Source organism: Galeopterus variegatus, unplaced genomic scaffold (genome assembly GCF_000696425.1).
Source record: "Galeopterus variegatus unplaced genomic scaffold, G_variegatus-3.0.2 Scaffold1002, whole genome shotgun sequence".
NCBI lineage: Eukaryota > Metazoa > Chordata > Mammalia > Dermoptera > Cynocephalidae > Galeopterus > Galeopterus variegatus.
In genome coordinates, this window is record NW_007727113.1 from 323486 (window position 1) to 342612 (window position 19127).

The window sequence follows — 19127 nt, forward strand, 5'->3', positions numbered from 1 at the left end:
CTGGATCAAGTTGAACAGGTGATAGAAACACAGATCAACTCTGGTATATAGTTTCTGTTAGCAAAATTTTTTTACAAATGTGTTCTGAGTGAAGGTTATATTTAGAAAAGTACAATTTAGAGAAAAATAGAAACTCATTATGAAATTTGCATAGCAACAACCAGTATAAAAGTATCGCTTCAGAAATGACGAAACACATGGTGTTTTCTATGAAGCAAGGAGGAATCCCCGCTGCAGGGGTCGTCATTTCACACCTTCACACCATCCCCAGCTTGGTGTTTGGCTTCCTGGAAACCTATTTATTTGCTCAAAATTGAAAGCTTAGAGAACCTCAGAGCGGTACCTTTTACACTCCTAACACTAACTTAGTGGAAACCTCAGGTGCTTGGCCTGTCGTAGAGTACTGTGCTGTAGGTGTGCAGCGCTGGTTTGGTTTCGTTTTCTTGTTTTGTGCTCCTGTCTCTCTCCAGCACTTGGTTCTTCAGAATTGCTGGTCTGGCCATAAGGGGCCTTGTCCCATCAGGCACCCTGGCTGGACACCTTGGGGTCAGTGTCCCGGCTGCAGTGTAGTGTTGGCGCACGGATCTCTTCTTCCCGCTCTGTGGCCTTGGGTGCCCTTGGGTGCCCTTGCGCTCTCTCACTCTGTGTGCACCTCATCTTTCCACCCATAACGTAGGGATGCTAAGAGGATGTGCCTCATTGAGTCTGATGAGGGTGAAATGGCCATGAGGTCTCGTGGGACGGTGCCTGCACCTCAGCCCTTTGGGTGCTGGCGCTATGGTGTGCTGCTGCTCTTGCTTCATCCTTCCAAACCCTCACCCTCTCACATGCTCACTTCCCCGCCTGCCACGCCTGTCCTTCCCAGCGTCTCCCTCCCTGCAAGCATGAGTCTGATTGTGGGTCTCCCGGGGGTCACCCTGCTGTCCTGTGGGAGGTCTCTCACCTCTCGAGGCTGTCTTCCAGCAGCCTCCAAGCTCCTCTCAGAGGCCCGGGAGCCCCCGCACTGTGCACAGCTGTGGCATTCAGCACAGGAGCCTTGCACTGAAAGTTACAGTCGGAGTAAGCAGTCGGTTTCTCATCACACATGCAGCATGTCCCATGCTTGTGTGCTGTGACCACCCCACTGAACATTTCCATCCTCACAGAAATTTCTGTTGGACAGCACTTCCTGGTGCAGTGTCCCAGCTCTTTAGCAGGGACACAAAACCTGCTCTGTGTCACTCCCTCCTTCCTCTTCTTCCCCACATGCCCTGACCAGGCCAGTGAAGGTGGCTCAAGGAAGCAAAAACTCTTGTCTAGAGTGCCGCATCTTCATCAGGCCCAGCTCAGCAGTCCCATCCCAGAGCCTCTGTCCTCTGTCCCTCCCTCCCTGTGTGGTCCACACATCTGTCTATCTTCATTCTTCCTGTGGTTTTTGTTCACGCTTCGGTCCCGCCTGCTTGATTTACATTCTCCTGGGGAACAGAGACTGTGTTTGCCACAGCTTTGTGCTCAGCACCCACGCAGCATGTGACACCCAGTGGTGCCCAACTAGCGTTCCTGGATGGTGCTGGTGAGCATCCAGGGCTCCAAGGCAGATGGGCAGCTGATCAGCGCAAGTTTGTCATTGCTCCCGCAGGTGGCCGGGGCTGGCCTGCCTGTTGATAACCGTGGTGTACAGGCCTATAAAATGTCAGCTGGAACAACCTTCCTTTTCCAGATGCTTTGAAAACAGAGGCCCCTGTGGGAGAAGTGGCTGGCTGATTCCGGAGGGGTGAGCCATGGTCCAGGGTCTCCTGGAGCTGCCTCTCAGAGGCCAGGACAGCTCTGAGTGCAGCCCCTTGCTGCACACACAGTCTCAGCATGGCTCTCACACATCCTTGTTCACTTGCCACACAGGTGAGGCATTCCACAGGCAGTCACTGTTTACCTGGATCTTCCCTTGAAAAGCACAGAGTGCCCTGATACAGCTCAGAGACCAGTCTCTGAGTAAGTAGCCAAGGCGAGGAGTGGAGATCAGGGGTCATTGCAACAGGGCGAGAGGAATCACGTTTGCAGGGCACTGCAGTGCTCAACAAGAGCCCTGGATGAGATCTCTGCCCAGGCCATCCAGCTGACACCTCTGCAGTGCGTGTGTGGCTGGGAAGCAAGACTCTGAGAACAACGTCACCTGTGTGGCGAGACCCAGAGATGGGACCCCCCAAACCCAACACCTGGGAGCTTTGTAGTTGGGGTGTGTGGAGAAGGCTGGGACCAGGGCTGTGCAGCAGAGGGAGAATCAGAGCCTCCCAGAGAAGTGACACTATAGCTGAGACCTCAGGTAGGAGTCGGCAGGTGAATAAATGGGAGAAAGGCCCAGATGGAGGGAGCAGGTGCTGGTACCTGGTGGAGGTAGTGTGTCACAGGACTTTCTAGCATCCTGGCCACACACTCACTGCATGCTGCCAGCGTTGAGAGGAGCTGACAGGCTGTCACCGTCCCACCCCTGGCGATGGTTGCTGCTGGCTTCTGTGTTAGTGATCCCACGCCACCCTTCAGTCCTGGGCTACCCCGGCAACGGCTAATCCCAGGAAGGGCGTGAACACAGCTCACCATGGTGGTTGTCCTGTAACTGGCACACTGGTCCCTGATCCTCAGCCCCATTGCCTGCCCTGGCCCCAGCCCCAGCCCCAGGAGCTCCCACAGATACCGATTGGTCCAGGTGAGTCCAAAGCATGCAGACCATTCCAACATACGGCTGGGATTGCTCACTGTTGGTTTGGATCTAGCTGTTGCCTGGTTTACTTCTCACTGGAAGGGTTCTAAAGAGTTTCACATGGCACGAAGAGTAGTGGAATTCACAAGATGGTTATTTAAGTCATTTATCTAGTGTGAATTCACATGCTCACACAGAATCCCACTGCACCAAGGCCAGCTCTGTAGAACTGGGCCCAGAATTCCAGAGCAATCCGATATTTCAACTGCTTTTTTTTTTAATCCCCATATCTGATTTGTCTAAGTGTTGCCTTTGTTTGCAAACTTTTTAGTGCCAATCATAGTAAAACCCAAACCCAGGCCACTCACTTAAGAATCCCTGTGATTGTGTGCTTTAGCACAGACATCCAGGGAAGCTGCCCACTTCAGCACAGTGCAGGCACCACCCAAAGACCCACTACAAGGAGCAAGGGTGTAGCAGTAGGGACACAACCCTTTCAGCACCAGAAACAAGATCGGATGTGTCCATTCTCTGGAAACCAGAGGGATTTCTGCTAGTGCTGCAGGCAGGAAGAGCAGAAGCTGAGCAACCTCAGCCACGAGGGAGCTGACCCAGGGGCCCAGTGGAGGAGACCAGAGCAAGGGTCAGACCCTGTCACCACACCCCTGTCCAGCACTGACACAGCCAGCCTCTGCAGACAGCTGGGTCACCTGCTGCATAATCCTATCCGATTTACTATGATTTTGTGCTTGAAAGTGTTTTACAATATACTCTGAAAACCATGTCATGGTCTGTCATCAGAAACTATTGTTAATGATCTCAAGGGTCTAATTGGAAGCCACCTGGCTGTCTAATAAGTTTGCTACCCAAAGGTTAGTGGTTCCTGTGGGTAGTGTCCTGTGTGTGGTGGCCATGGGTTTTATATCCCAGGAGGCACTAGCATGAAATTGTGGGTGCCAAGGTGGGGCCAGAGGAGGTGTGGGTCCAGCAGGGAGCAGAACTGGAACATTGCCAGCCTGTAGGGGCCTCTGCCCAAGTCAGGATCTGCAAATGAAGCCCCATTCTCTTGGGGACTTGGGTCTGTGTCTACAGGGAGGTCTCCACCCCAGTGTGAAGCCTGTGGTCTAGGAAATCCCTCAGGATTTACTATGTGGAGGGTGCCAGGAGGCAGGCTTGGAAATCCATATAGCCCCCTGTTGACACCTGCTCACTTGACTTACTGGTTCCTTTTCTGCAGCCAGCCCGGCAGTTGAGTCTTATGAAGTTGGTATGTGCACGTACACTGCAAGAACCTTCCTGTGGGGGTTGGGCATGGGTAGGCCCGGAGACTGCAGGGTCACCCTCCCTCCTGCGTGGGGACTGCCTGCTCACTTGACTTACTGGTTCCTTTTCTGCAGCCAGCCCGGCAGTTGAGTCTTGTGAAGTTGGTGTGTGCACGTACACTGCAAGAACCTTCCTGCTGGGGGTTGGGCATGGGTAGGCCCGGAGACTGCAGGGTCACCCTCCCTCCTGCGTGGGGACTGGGTTTTGGGAAAGACACTAAGGAAAATGTATTTCAGCTTCTCGTTTTCTGAGAAGGGACCTTTTAATCCCCTCCGTGCAGCTTCTGGGACTGACCCCTTATTTCCTCCATGAAATAGCTTTGTCCCCGTGATACCTGGATCAACACCTGATGGATTCTGAAATTCTTTCTCTAGAATGATTACCTTTTTATTTTCGTAATCTTATTTAGGGAATGTTTCTGCCTTTTGAGTTACTCACTTTAATTTAGTAGCCAGCCAAGCAGATAATAAGATTTAAGGTAACTTACCTTTCCAAAATGCTGTGGGGTCGGATAATAAGAGATGGTGGTTTAGGGAACCGTAGTTGAATAACTTTTGAAAAAGTAGTGAAGTAAATTTTGCTAGGGTTGGGTCTTTCTTTCTGCGTGTTTGCTCTTTCTATTTGCACAAAAAATAGTTTTTCGGTGTTTCTGTTTTTGTTTTTTTGTCTTGTTTTGTTTTACTGAGAAATGGCCCCTGGGAAGGGACAAGAGAAACAGGAAGAAGCCAGTGCTCTCTGGGGGTTTTGGGCGGGACCCCACCTCCCTGCACACACAGCCACCCCAGGCCACCCGGCCACTGGTGTCAAGGCCCCTGAGGAGAGACAGGGCAGAACCCCGCTTACCAGCAGCATGACTCATGTTCCTGGGGCATTCCTGGAGCCCTTGCAGCAGGGCACACCCCCCAGCTAGGGGCAGGGACAGAAGGCTGCCTCAGGCAGGTGCCCCTTCCCGGAGTCGCCCACTCGGCAGCCAACAGCAGGTGTGGTCAGTTCGCTTGTTGCTTCCCCTGGACGGAGGCCCTTGACCGTGGGTTATTTTTACCCTGAGCAGTATTTAGTGCCACCTCCCCCCGCCCCAGGTTACCATGGGACAGATACTCACAGAGCAGTGGAAAGGGTTTGCTAGACCCTCTCTTGCCCACAGAACCATGGAAAATTGGTAAACTATCAAATTGGCAATTTGCCCCCCCCCCCAAAAAAATACGATGATCAAAAAGCCTACAGAGGGCAAAATGTTTAACTTCATGTGAACTCATAGGTAGGTACTTCATATAGGTATAGGTAACTTCATGTGAACCTATATAAATAGGTTACATTTTAAAACAAGATTCAGATGCCAGGTATAACAAGATCATCTCTTGTCAAAACAGACACTTTCATGTAAAAGCACAGGGCGGGTGAGGGGCGGTGAAGCAGGTGTCCTGCACAGCTGGCAGGGCTGGAAGTTAGCAGAACCTTTTTATAAAGCGATTTTGACATTGCATCAGGATTTTTAAGTGTTAATGCTGTCTTTGTGCATAAAATCAGTGCTTTATCCTCAATATGACGTGAACTGTCAGGACAGTTTGTTGCCTCTCAACTTAGCTTCTGTGACAGTGGCAGTAAGAGAAGAGCATAGGGACAGTCTTCTGAGATACCTGGAGCTTCCAGAACTGGGGCCACATCCTTGGCAGGGCTGGCAGCCCGCTCCCTGTCAACAGTGCTGTTCAGATCAAAACAGACCTTTCTGGGCCTGGGGCCCCTAGAGGAGCGATGTGTTGGCCCCTCTGGGGAAGGGCACACTTGCTCTCTGCAGCCCGTTACCCAGGACTCCCAGCGTTTCCCGCATTGCCCTGGTTTTCAGCAGACTGTTGCCTCTGGTGACAGTCTGCATGCTCCCGAAGCCTGAGCTCGGAGGTACCCAGCCTGTAGCTGGGATGGGGCCCTGGTGGCGAGGAGGACGGCTCTGGGTGTCACACGGGAGACACCCAGGCCGGTGGGGCCCACACACCCTGGTTGTCTCCTCAGTTACTCAACAGTCCTTCTCTCCCTCCTCTCCTCTTCCTCTTCCCCTCTGCTGTTTTTCCTCCATATTATCTTCAGACTGGTATCTTTCAGGCCTGGGAGCACTGCCCCTCCACGCACAGCCCCTGGTCGGTGCGGACCGGGTGTCCCCATCCATCCACAAGCTGCGGCAGCACCGCCCGCTGGGGCGCACCCAGTCGGCGCCGCTGCCCCAGAACGCGCAGGCCCTGCAGCACCTGGTGATCCAGCAGCAGCACCAGCAGTTTCTGGAGAAGCACAAACAGCAGTTCCAGCAGCAGCAGCTGCACATGAACAAGGTGGGTCTGCTGCCACTCGTGGGCCTGTGGCTCCACAGGTGGTGTGTTCGTTGTAGCTCGACTGCAGCATCAGCCCCTTTCTGACCTGGAGAGAGGCCCTCAGCATAAGGAGAGGCACAGTGAAGCGGATGCTCTGGCGCCGGGAGGGTGGGCACTGTGGGCATGTGCTCAGGAGCAGCCCAGCTCCACAGTGGGAAGACTGGCGCAGGGCGCATCCCCGTCCCCGTCAGCCGGCGTGAGTACAGGCAGACCACGCCATGCACACGAAGCATTCATGTCGGGGCATGGTATATCCTCCTTGAGCAACACTTTTTTCTTGGGTTTCCTAGGACCACTTACCAAGTATGTCTTTAAGCAAACCCACAGCCCAAAGTCCCCAACTTTACAATGGTCTGCTGTCCCGAAAGCACATTTTCCAAGTCATGGGCACTTGCAACATGCTTACGTGTTGGGGAAAGGTGGGAGGTGGTTTGGGCCCAGGCCAGCCCACAGAGGTGTCAGTACCTACAAAAGTCTGGAAGGTCACTGAGGTAAGACCCTTTTCAGGAGGAAGTGGTAGGAAAGGTTAGTTTCGTGATGCTGCTAAAGAGGAAAACAAAAGTACCAAGTAAGTTTTTATCAAATGCTGGCATTTGAAATAAACCATCTTTAATATTAAAGATGAGATGAGCTGCTTTTGAAAACGGCCCAGCAGTTCCTCAGAGGGTTAAACAGTTATCACATGACCCAGCAACTCTGCTCTGAGAAATGAAAATACACATCCACACAAAAACTTGTCCGAAAATACCACAGCAGCATTGCTCACAATAGCCAAACGGGCAGGAGCCCAAGTGGCCGTCTAGTGGTGAGACGGAGTGTGGCCTGTGCCCACGATGGAGTGCTACCTAGCGTAGCCAGGAGGCGAGCACTGGCACAGGCTGCAGCACAGACGCGCCTGGAAGACACGATGCCAAGTGAGAGAAGCCAGTCACACGAGACCACGCATCGTGTGGCTTCATTCACACGAAGTGTCCAGAATAGCAAACCCCAGAGACAGGAAGACCAGTGGTTGCCAAGGGCTGGGGGTGTTAGGGGAATGGAGAGCGACCCTAGTGTGCACAGCTTTTCTTTTTGGGAAGATGATAATGTTCTAAAGTTAGACCGTGGCGATGGTTGCTCAACTCTGTACACATACAAAAAACTACTGAATTATACAATTTAAAAATGTGAATTTTAGGGCTGGCCAGTTAGCTCAGTGGGTTACAATGTGGGGTAAAAATGTGAATTTTATGGTTTTTGAATTATATCTGAAGAAACCAGTTGCAAGAAAAAAACAAGAGGGTGAGAAGATTGGAAGGAACTTTTGTGGCGATTTTCTGAAGGAGACTTTGAGAAATCTTTGGTAGATTTGGAGGTGGACAGAATTCTTTCTCTCGATTATGTCTTTCTGGTGAAATCTCCCCCATTTCTTCTCCTGATTTCAGATGTACGCTAGCCATGGGTCCTCTGCCTGTCAGCAGGGCCAGGGGCTTCTGTTGTTTTCCTAATGAATGAAGCGGGGCGAGGGGGATTAGGGATAAGATCTTCCTGGCATATGTGACATGACTTGAAAGATCAAATATGCAGATTCCCACGCAGGTGCGAGGGTGGAGCCTTGAGGGAAGCCCCTCCCCTCCATATCTGCCACCTTCTCAAAAGGGTGGCACTGACCCCAGCCAGCCTGATCACCTGGCACTGCCAGCCGCTCAGTCCTGCCCAGTCTCAGTTCTGTTCTCTCAGGCCCTCCTGTTCAGTCAAGAAGAGGGGCAGTCTGCTCAACCCCTCCCAGGAGTCAAAGGCTTTGATTTCAGGGACGTCTGGGACAGTGAGGCTGCCTTGGAGAATATCCCTCAGAGATGGCTGCCATAGCCTAAATCTATCCTGGGTTGCTCTGCATTGCAGAGTTGAGGCCATATGATTAAGGAAGTGGCTTCTGGTGCCTTGTCCTGGATGGCAGCCTCCCCAGACCAGCGGCCAGCACAGACCACGCTTAGGCCCTTCCTGCCACCAGGCCCTGTGAAATAGGCTCACCCAACCCCCACAGCGCCCCTTGGCGCCGCAGGCCCTCGCCGCCAGACAGCACTGAGCAGGGTGGACGTGGGGGGTGCTCCACATGCATCCCACACCTGGCAGGAAAGGCGCCCCTTGCTGGGGGCGAGTTGGGAGCCTGCAGGTGCCCTTCCTCCCAGCGTCAGGAGCACGTGAACACTCGACTTTCTAGTGGCAGATCGGGTTTATTCATTTTGTCTTGTCACCATCCAAGTGATGGGGTGGGAGGTTTGCAGAAGGCAGGGAACACCTATTCACATGTGACATATTCTTGTAAAGAATGATTTAGAAACCGTGTAGTCTCCCTGGATTTTGTTACGTGATTGATTTACGGTAGGACCTGACAGTTGATTGAAGCGTTTGCACAGCGTCTTCCTGGAGGCTGGGGAGACAGTGATCGTGCCTGGTGCCGTCTAGCACGATTTCCTGCCCCACAGCTCCACGGGGGCTGCTCCCAAGCGCGGGTCCCTGAGAGCGTCTGCCCCGCAGTGCACTGCTCCCTTGCTCGGCTCTTCCTTCAAGTGCAGCTGACTCAGAGGTGTCATTCTGAGAGGAAGGTTGCTGTCCCTGGCTGCTGTGTTCCTGGCAGCCTTCCATGGTCTTCCCAAGGCCCACAGAGGGAACTGCCCATTCAGCTGAGAGCTCTGCAAGCTGGGTGGGAGTGGTCCCCCGGGCCTCCCTCTCCCATGAGCAGTGTCGCTGCCGCCCCCCTGTGGCCTAGCTTCTGCTGTTGGCACCCAGTGCGTTTCAGTCAAGGTCTGCTGAGCAAAGGAACCCTCTGGAGAAAGCCCCACCCAGGGTGAGTGGCGCTGTGTGCTGTGGGAGTGACACCGCCTCTGCGCTTGCCAGCATGGCTGGACGAGCCCTCAGTGTGGTCTGGTTTGCAGAAAGTGGAAAATGGCTGTGTGGGCAAGATGCCCTTTCTTTCCGATAGGAGAGAATACCTGGAGTCAAGGCTCTGCTGCTAAAGGGGCTCGTGCAGCACGTCCGGGACAACGCATGGAGCAGCCTGGCCGCCATGGGACTGCGGGTCTGGACTGCGCGCCTCGGCGCCAGCGTGCTTCCCTCCAACTCCACACTCTCAGTGTTGAACATCAGATGTGGAGTCAGTGTTTTGGGTGGTCTAATTATGAGTATGTCTAATAGTTTTTAAATACTGGCATGTCTACCAGTTTGGTTTTGGCCCTCAACTCCAGTCTGACTTTTTAAGAATTTATTGTTCCTGGGCCGGCCCGGTGGCACACTGCTACAGTACGCCGCTTGGGAGCGTGGTGGCGCTCCCGCCGAGGGTTCAGATCCCACATGCAGACCGGTTTCCACTCACTGGCTGAGCGAGGTGCGGACACGGCACCGAGGGTTGCGATCCCGTTGCCGGTCCTGGTCCGGTACGAGCGCGACACTGAGGGTTGCGATCCGTTGCCAGACACGAAAAAAGACCAAAAAAAAATAATTTATTGTTCCAAATATAGAGGTGCATTGTTCTTACTTAATTGATAGAAGGGGCTCCTAATGTCCAAAAGGCCTGCAGATGACAGCAGGCCGATTTGCTTGTCCAATTTGCCGTGGCTTCGCTGCCAACATCTGCCCCGTTGCATGACCGACTGCAACTGCACCTCCTGAAGCCAGTCCTGTGGTGTGGCCCCCAACCGCAGCCACAGTGGAGAGCAGGGCTGGATCCCAGGGGGAGAGACAGGCCTGTCTGCGGCGGTGGCCCAGGGCAGCCACCTGCACAAGCGCTGCGTCAGTGCTGAGCCCAGAAGCTGGCGCTACGTAGCCGGCTGCTCTGCCTCACAGCCACATCCCTCCCAGGCACTTTCAGGATGAAGCCTGGTGGGTTAGGGGCCACCCCTCGGGAGCCTCTCTGCACCTCAGGACAGGACACATGTCCCAGTTTCTGCCTGGGGCCAGAAGAGCCAGAATGCTTGGGGCCCCCAGGAATCTTGTGCCAGGGCCAGGTTCTGTCTCGTGGAAGCACTGAGAGTCACAAGTCCTCAGGAGGGGTCTGGGGGCCTCTGATCGAGTGAGAAGACCTGGGAAGGGCCTTCCCAAGGGACTGACCACACCCCACTCTGCCCTGCTCTGCGTCGGTGGACTCTCTCAACTCCCCCTCTTCCTCTGATGGTCCAGCGCATCCCAGCTGCCCTGCAGGGCTGCGGCAGTGAGAGAGTGGATCTGAGGCCCTCCTGGGAAGAGGAGAGCGGGATGTGCCCTGTCCTTGTGGCAGGAGCCCATAACATGAGAGAGAGTGGGCAGGAAACTGGAAATGGAGAAGTTAGAGGCTCTTTAACACTCGATGCTTCAGCCCTCCCAGCATCATTCATGGAAGGAAATAGAAGACACTTTGCAGATGGCATGTTGACGTCAGCAGCAGCCAGCACCTTCCCCGCAGAGAAGCCCCCTCATCACCCCAGCTGCGGATCAAGCTCAGCACTGCAGCTCACTGCCATGGGTGGCCTCTGGTCCCACACTCCTGACAAGGGCCTCTGTCTTATTGTTCCTGCCTACAGGCGCCTCACATGAGTTCACTCCTGGGGAGATCATCCCATCCTAGTCAGGGACATTTACAGTGTCAGACACTTGAGAAGTTTCATCCTCATGAAAGACAGAACAAGGCCCAGGGAAGTGTTATCAATCAAAGGACACTAAAGAGACAGGACACCTACTGGAACACATGATCCACGATCAGAGCCGGAACCGGACTATCCAGGACCTGACTGGAACAACTGGGAAGTCTGCACACACCCACACGGTAGATGTCGCTGCTGAGAGTGTTTGCCGTGGGTCACGGTGGCTTCAGTGACCATCCGTTAGGTCAGAGGAAAGAAAGGTCAGCCTCTGCATCCACTGGCGTGTGTGTGTCTAGGTGAAGGGCATTTGGGACTTTTTATACTACCTATTCTTGAAATTTTCCTTTAGGTTTGAAATTTTAAAGAAAATGTCAGAGGAAAAGAAGGAACGAAGCTTCTCGTCCGTCAAGGCTGCTCTCCCGTGGCTGTTTCCCCCTGTGATAACCTCAGTTTTGTCATGACCTCTCCTCCTTGGAGCAAAGATCCCAGAGGACGCTGGTGCTGGCCATGTGCCTCTGCAGGGGCCCCACCCTTCTGTCGCTTGTGTGTTCTCTTCCGGGCCCCCACCCCAGAGGAGGGACCTGTGTTCCAGCCCTGGCAGGGCTGCTGTCCTTCGTGCTTTTATCCACTTGGGAGATGAACCTTCTAGAGGGATCTTCACAGCTGCAGGCGCAGTGTCCTGATTAGCTCTGGGAGGGGGCAGCCCTGGGGGTCCCACTCAGCAGCTCTGGCATCGCTCCCCCTTCATCCTTCTGCTCCTCCCCCTTCCCCTCCCCCAGTCCCTGTCCCCGTGTCCTTAGCCCTGTTGTCACTTCTTTTGTGCCCGTGCCCTCCTGCACGTTACTCGTCTCTATTCCCCAAAGGCTCAGGGTCATTCCCTTACCCATCCTGACTGCATAGTTCTCTCCTCCCGGACCCTTCCCACACCCCTTCTAGGACGTCCCCCCAGCCATTCTGTGTCACCTTCTGCAGGGGCATTCACCACGTTGTCCTTTCAGAGTTCTTTGCTCTTTCCTGTCCCCCCCCCCCAAAGTACTGGGTTATAAGGCTCCAGTAAACCTCCCAAAACCAGTGGATAAGCAGCCACTTCCTGCTCCCCATCAGACAGTGCTGTGCCCTGGGGGAACAACAGGAAACGAGGGCACTGACGACCTCATAGTGAGGGGCTCCTAAAAGCCTGGGCTTGGAAAGCCATGGGCACGGGGGGCTCGGCGCCCTCTGCTGAAGGGATGGCACATCCACCAGGTCCTTGTCCTCCCTGCCACCACCCCAGGCAGGGCTCACGGCCTCGCAGGCTCCAGGTACATGGGAGAAGGGGACTGACAAGTAGAGGCAATCACAAATCTCAAAATCGTCAAGTGAAACAAACACTTAAAAACCTGGTTTTATTTAAACCAGTGTGAGAAATCTGTCAAAGCAGCTGCGTAGAAGGTTGGCAGATGATTTGAAACGGATTTTTTTCCAGCTTTATTGACATATAACTGAAAATATAAAGTGCCTATGTTTACAGTGTACAGTGATGGTTTGATATTCGTGTGCATTGTGAAGTGACCACATCAAGCTAATTTACTCATCCATGACTGCACATAGTCACCACTGTGAGTGCGTGAGTGTGGCAAGGACACTGAAGATCGATCTGCACTCTCAGCAAGCTTCAGGTGTACGACACGGTGTCGTTAACCGTAGTCACTGCCCGCCCTGAGGTCTCCAGAGCTTACCCGTCCATTCATAAGTGGAATTCAGTGCCTGCGACAGAATCTCCCTTCTCCCCACCTGTGCTCATCTCTGTTTCCGAGTCCGGCATTTGAGGTGGCTCCGACCTGCCCAGCCGCCTCCCACTCCCCTCCCTCTGGCCGCCATGCCTGGCAACTTTGCAAACTGCACTCTGGTTGACTCGCTCTCAGTCTGCTTTACTTGAAAATGCTCATTATAAACACAGTCAAGGATAGTCCTATAAGATGAGAGAGAGAGAGAGAGAGAGTGTGTGTGTGTGTCTGCGTCTCAGCCTTCCTCCTAGTGGGACATGGTCTCATCCACTGCAGTTTGCCCCGGACGCTAGCAGAACACCGTTGTTGGCACCAGAGTGCCCACCGAACCCTTCCTTCCTTCTTTGCTCGCACTGCCCAATGGGCTGCCTTGTAGTGTGTGTGAGAAAACAAGCGACTTTATAAGGACTTCTTAAAATACAAATGCTCAGTGATTAAAAATGTGGGCTTTCTTGAAAACCTGTTTCCTTCTCGAAGCAGAGTCAGAACACGGTGGGAATATCCTTCTCCACAGCAGAGGGTCCTTTGGTGAAGCATGATCGGGCTTTAGAGAGTGGTGTTTTCTTCCAGCTGCAGCTCCACGCGCACCTGCCCGTCCACTCATTTCCCATGGTTAACAGGCAGATCTTGTGTCCAGAGAGACCTTTTCATGTGGAGCTTCAGAATTTTAGGAGTGTTCATTTATAGTTTGCAAAGAGGAAGAAAAGTCCCTTGTTCTGAGAAGTTCCTCACACCTGTCCCTCTAGTCTGTCTCCAGGCCTTGTCTGAAGGAAGTGGTCCTGGGTGCCGGTGTCGGTGCCTCCGCTCCCGAGCTTTCTGCACCAGCGTACCGTGTTCTGGTCCCTTACTGCCTCCTCTTCCCCTCAGGCCTGTGTTCTGCTCACATCTGCCTCAGCGTGTGAGGGTCAGTGCCAACTCCCCAGACCAAGGGCCTCGTCCTGGGCTCACCCCCGTATGCAGACTGGCCCTGCTGCAGCCAGGCGCCTGGGCCCTCGTGCTCAGGGCTCCTGTCTGGCCCGTCTGCAGCACCATGCGTTTTCAGCGTGTGCGCCTGCTTGTGCTCCGGAGGCCCTGCTGCCTCATCTTTTTCACCCACAGCCTTGCTCTCTGGCCTTTACACCTCAGCCCTGCGGCTCCTTGCAGTGCCCGGGGGTGCTCGGACATCAGCTTCACACACCTTTTCCCACCCTGCCCTGCTACCTGGAAGCTGCCTCCATTTACCCTGTGCTTTTGGCAAATGTTTCCTGAGTAATTATGATGTGCCACGTGGATAAGTCAGAAACGGTCTCCGTCCTCGTGTGAATTGCAAACTGTGGGGAGGACAGGTACAGCTACCTGTACGGGCAGCTACAAAGCTGCAGTACGTCCTGGGATGGGGAAATCACAGAGGGGCACAGAAGAGTGGAGGAGGATCACCTTGCTGTGATTGGGAGGGTCAAAGAAGGTGCCTGGGGAAGGCAGCATGCCCTGGATACCTGGGGGGCCCCTCAGAGTGAGCTCAGTGGCCAAGCAAGGGAGGGAAGCAGCAGGCTGGGGGAGAGCACCGTGCAGGTAATGGTGAGAGCCCTCAGCATGGCGAGAACAAGGGGCAGGGCAGAAGGACAGGGTGAGGCCACAGGGTGAGCAGGGCCAGATGACAGAGGAGCTCATCTGTAAAGGGAAGGAAGTCACAGTGCGTCCCTGTGATCGTCAGCAGGCACTGTGGACTTGCATGTCTCATGTTGGGTGGCAGATGGACAACAGGGCGACGTTTTTCTCCACAACTGTGGCTTGAGGTTAGCATTGGTCTCTCCCCCATACTCATTCTCTCCTCTGCGATGGTTGATACCTGCGACTTGCTTTGGATTTCTCTGTGCCTGGCACACAAGAGGTGCCTAATAAACACTAAATGCCTGTCTGTCTCCTCCTCTGGGCCAGTCACTTTGCCCAGGGCTAGGGTCCTGCTGGGCATGATTTCCTGAGCACAGTGGAAGCACCCGACATCTGCAGTGTCAGGGTGAATGAATGGCACCTGATGGCTTCCGTTTAGGGTAATGGCACCCCCAGAGTCCTAGAGCGTTTGCTTTTGAAGATGGTGATTGTGATGAACCTCTCCCTGTCCAGTGGTCTCCATCGCCCTGGGTCATACTGTGTTTCATCTCTTACCTCTGCTTTGCAGATTATCCCCAAACCCAGCGAGCCTGCCCGGCAGCCCGAGAGCCACCCCGAGGAGACAGAAGAAGAGCTGCGTGAGCACCAGGCCTTGCTGGACGAGCCATACCTGGACCGGCTGCCGGGGCAGAAGGAGGTGCACGCGCTGCCCGGCGTGCAGGTGAAGCAGGAGCCCATCGATAGTGACGAGGAGGAGGTGGAACCTCCGCGGGAGGTGGAGCCCAGCCAGCGCCAGCCCACTGAGCAGGAGCTGCTCTTCAGACAGGTGACATGCAGGGCAGGGGGAGCACGGGCAGGCAAGCACCTGGCGACCATCCGCATCCCCGCAGGCCGTGTCCTCTGGACAGTTTCCCACTGTGGGTATTTATGTACCTGCTTTCCAGCCACATGCAGGACCCAAACTCTAAGGATAGTTTTTCTTCAGGGCTTAGGCTATAGGCTAACACAAAATCCAAATGTTAGTGGGATTCAAAGGGGGAAAAAAGGAGATAGATTATTAATTGGTCAAAAATATAGGCAGTGTCTAAGCAGAGGCCAGGACCCTTCAGGGCCAAGGAGGTGCTAGTGACAAGCCTTACAGATCCAGGAAAACAATATGACTTGGGTCACAAGTGACTGATGAAGAAATTTCTTCATCATTCACAAGAGACTGATGAAGAAATCCAGCAAATGATTTGTTAATTTCCAGTGAAAACTAAAGCTACCAAGTCAACAGAAATACTTGGGCCAGTCTGCCAGGGAGTCGGGAATGCTGTGTTGGAAACCAGATTGCTGTCCGTTTTATTCCTCACAAGCAGGAAATGAGCCAGGGGGGCTGGAGCAATGGAATTTAATGGTGTTTTCAAGCAGCAGAGCTCAGCACTGGGTGCTGTGGCCAGATTGCAGAGGCCAATCGCTCATCCGCTCCCATCCTGCTGGACTCAGTGCTGCTGCCCGGCTGACTGCTCAGCTCCGTGACAGCCCCAGTGTGGCTGGAAGCTGCTGCTGCACCTCCCCCATAGCACCTCAGAAGTCAGGGACTGAGTGACTCTGAAACAGACTGTTTACTTACATTCTTATCTGAAATTTTAAAATGTTTGCCACAGAGTGAATGGACATAAAACCTTGCACCGCAGGAGCACCTGGGCCCGCATCTTACACACAGGAGGAGCTCTTAGATTTCTAGAGGCTTCTCGGTAGAGAGCAGGCCACACCGCCCCCTTTCCCGGCTTGATGGTGCTTTTTCTATTTCTCCTTCAGAGGGTGGCCTCCATGTAATTTCTGGTCCACTTTATTAGCACCCCAGGCACTAAACACTACTTCAGAGTGCAATAGAACTAACACTTAGCGAGGACCTAAGAGAAGGCCCTTGACCTCTCTGTGGTGCAGACACACTGAAGGCAGGGGAGCGGTGCTTGTCCCATGTGACAGCCCCACGTGGGGGCTGCCTTGCATGCCTTGGCAGGTCTTGCAAGTTTGTGAAGGAAACAGATCTCTTCCTGTAACTGAGAAGCAATATGCTATTATGATGCTGACATGAAATTGGAAAGTATTTACATAAATAATTTTTAGGGTTGGTGTCTTGTAGATAATAAAACGGTCGGCATTTACTTGAGAAAAAGAGCCTTATGATAGTCCAGGTCGGAGACAGTTATTAGAAACACTCATTTTCTGAATTCTCTGCAGAATAATAAGCAGATCTCCTCATCAGGGGACTCGGTGTTCCGTGTAGCAATTTGTAGAAATAAACGTAGATGGGGGACCTAGTTTTGTAAAGAGCCGCAGGTGTCGGGAGAATTGGTTATTCAGCCAGGGCGAGCCTGCCGGCTTCAGAGGGGAACTTGGGCAGTGGCGTGTGGGGCGGTGGCGTGTGGGGCGGTGGCGTGTGCGTGCGGCGGTGGTGTGTGGCACGGTGGCGTGTGTGTGCGGCGGTGGCGTGTGGGGCGGTGGCGTGTGTGTGCGGCAGTGGCGTGTGCGGAGGTGGCGTGTGCGTGCGGCGGTGGCGTGTGCGGCAGTGGCGTGTGCGTGCGGCGGTGGCGTGTGTGGAGGTGGCGTGTGCGGCAGTGGCGTGTGCGGCAGTGGCGTGTGCTCCCGGCCCCTCCTGCCCTGCGGCCCCTCCCCTGTCTCAGGGCAGTCTTCCTCTCTGTTCCTTTCTGACTCTCCCTCCTAACGGCAGGAAATCCAGCCTGGACGGAGGCGCGCTCTCCTCCTCTCCGCTTAGCAGCCTAGGGCTGGGCCCTGCTTCTCATCTAGGAGCTGGTCTTCCAAAATCACGAGACTTTTATCCAGACTAAGACAGAGCTTGGGGTGGAGTTCCCAGGCAAGGGGTGCTCTGCTCCCTCCCGTACCCGGGCCTGCACCGTAGGCCCCTGGGCTCTCCTTCCCTGGCCGTCTTGGAGGGGCTAGAGGCGGGCTGCTTGAGCAGCTGCATCTTTGCCTCACTCCCTGTGGCTCCACAATGCTCCCACAGGGGGTGCACACCTGAGCCTGTCCCCAGCGTCCCAATGGGGTCCACTTCCCTAGGTGTGTCCCAAGCCCCTGGCTGGTGACACCACACTGCACAGAGTGCTGGCCAAGGTCCCCCTCCTTAGAAAGGCATGGCCACACCCTCCCAGCCTTTCCCTCCCGAACACAGTGCCCTGAGCACCTGGAGCCTGATCGGGCTGTCGTCTTTTCTCCCGCAGTTCTTTCTCCCAGCGCGAGGCCATCTGGGTGGGAGGCCAGGAGAGGGAAGTGCTCGTGAGCGAGGCAGAGTCAGCGTCCCCACATCTGCAGTTCACTCTCTCACCCATGTGTGGCACGCAGATGGCGAGCTCTTGGTCAAAATGAGACCAACACACCCAACGAGGGAGTGGTTTGTGCTCGTTTGCTGTTTCTGCAGCGTAGCCCGAGTGAGCTTTGTGGTCCCCACATGCGTGTGGCCTCCCGGGGCTCCCAGGTGAGGCCGGTGAGGGCCTAGCTGCCGACGTGCTGGGGTCCCACGCCCCCTCCCGTCCAGTGCCTTCTGTCCCACCTGCCGAGCCCCCAGCGTGGCGCCCCACCCTGCTGCCCTTCGCTGGGTCCAGGCTGCTGCTCCTTAGCTCAGCACCTCCTCACAGAAGGCCCCCTTGGTCCCCCAAACTGGGCCCAGCCGCCCTCTTGCCCTCTTGCCCTCTGACTAGGCACTTATCATAACAATAATGAAGAAGTCTGCGGCAGAATTCCATGTTGATAGCCTGTCTTCCCACGAGAAGGTGATGTCCTTGAAGGCAGGGCCTGTGTCTGCCTTGTTCTTGGCTCTGACCCTTCCGAGCATCGCTGCAGGCATAGGGAAGGCCTCTCACACGGCATCTGGGCATGTGGCGGGGCCAGACTCCTGGTGTGCTTGTGGCCTGTGAATGAGTAGGGAGACAAGTGGCTTGCAGAAGGATACCTGTGGCCCTTCAACCAAGAGGCAGGAGGTGACTTGCTCTCTTCTCCCCTGCAGCAAGCCCTCCTCCTGGAGCAGCAGCGGATTCACCAGCTGAGGAACTACCAGGCGTCCATGGAGGCTGCCGGCATCCCCGTGTCCTTTGGTGGCCACAGGCCTCTATCCCGGGCACAGTCCTCCCCAGCCTCTGCCACCTTCCCTGTGTCTGTACAGGAGCCCCCCAGCAAGCCAAGGTTCACAACAGGTAACCCACCACCTGTCACCGCATTCTGGGCAGGGGCGGGCTGTGTGAGGCCTCCTAATGCAGAGCCTGGGGGCAACGTCTTCAGTTGGGGCACACCCAAGTAAGGCCTGGGCTTACGCTCTTCAGAGGCTCAGGCAGGCCCTGCTGCAGGGCCCAAGAGTCACTGGACAGTGGGGACCAGAAGGGTCAGTCACCGAGGCACCCTTCCCACCCCAAATTCCTGATTCTGTTATTTCGAGGGCCTATCATGGCCTCAAAAGCCCACCTTCTATTTCCCAGAGAATCACAGTCTTCTCCAGAGAAAGGCCCCGTCCAGGTGCCGGCGTGGGCAGTTCAGAGGCTTTTCTCGCCTCCCACCTGTGGTCAGCAGGAACAGTAACCTAGCTCTTTTCCGTATACTCATCTTCTTGTGCTGAGCCTACACCAGTGGCATTGACCTTGAGGCCCCAGCAGTGTCCTGGTATAATTGATGCTCTGTACAACTCTAAACTATACAGAAGCAGAGCTCAGTGAGCCCCTAAGTCCTGCTTTCTGGACCAACTTGTCCTCTGTCTATCCGTGCTGTCTCACATGCCCCGCCCTCTTACCGTGAGCCGGGAAGCAACCGCTGGCAGGGATCTTTGTTT

General features: G+C 54.6%; 1 protein-coding gene across 1 annotated transcript in view; it reads left to right on the top strand.

The window, feature by feature from the left end:
- The window catches only part of HDAC4 (histone deacetylase 4), a 340220-nt gene that overhangs the window by 266621 nt on the left and 54472 nt on the right, over positions 1-19127 (top strand). The window contains exons 12-14 of the mRNA XM_008574155.1: positions 6080-6318; positions 14877-15134; positions 18315-18501. Of these exons, the coding sequence (XP_008572377.1) occupies positions 6080-6318; positions 14877-15134; positions 18315-18501 (684 nt within the window). The remainder of the gene's footprint in view (positions 1-6079; positions 6319-14876; positions 15135-18314; positions 18502-19127) is intronic.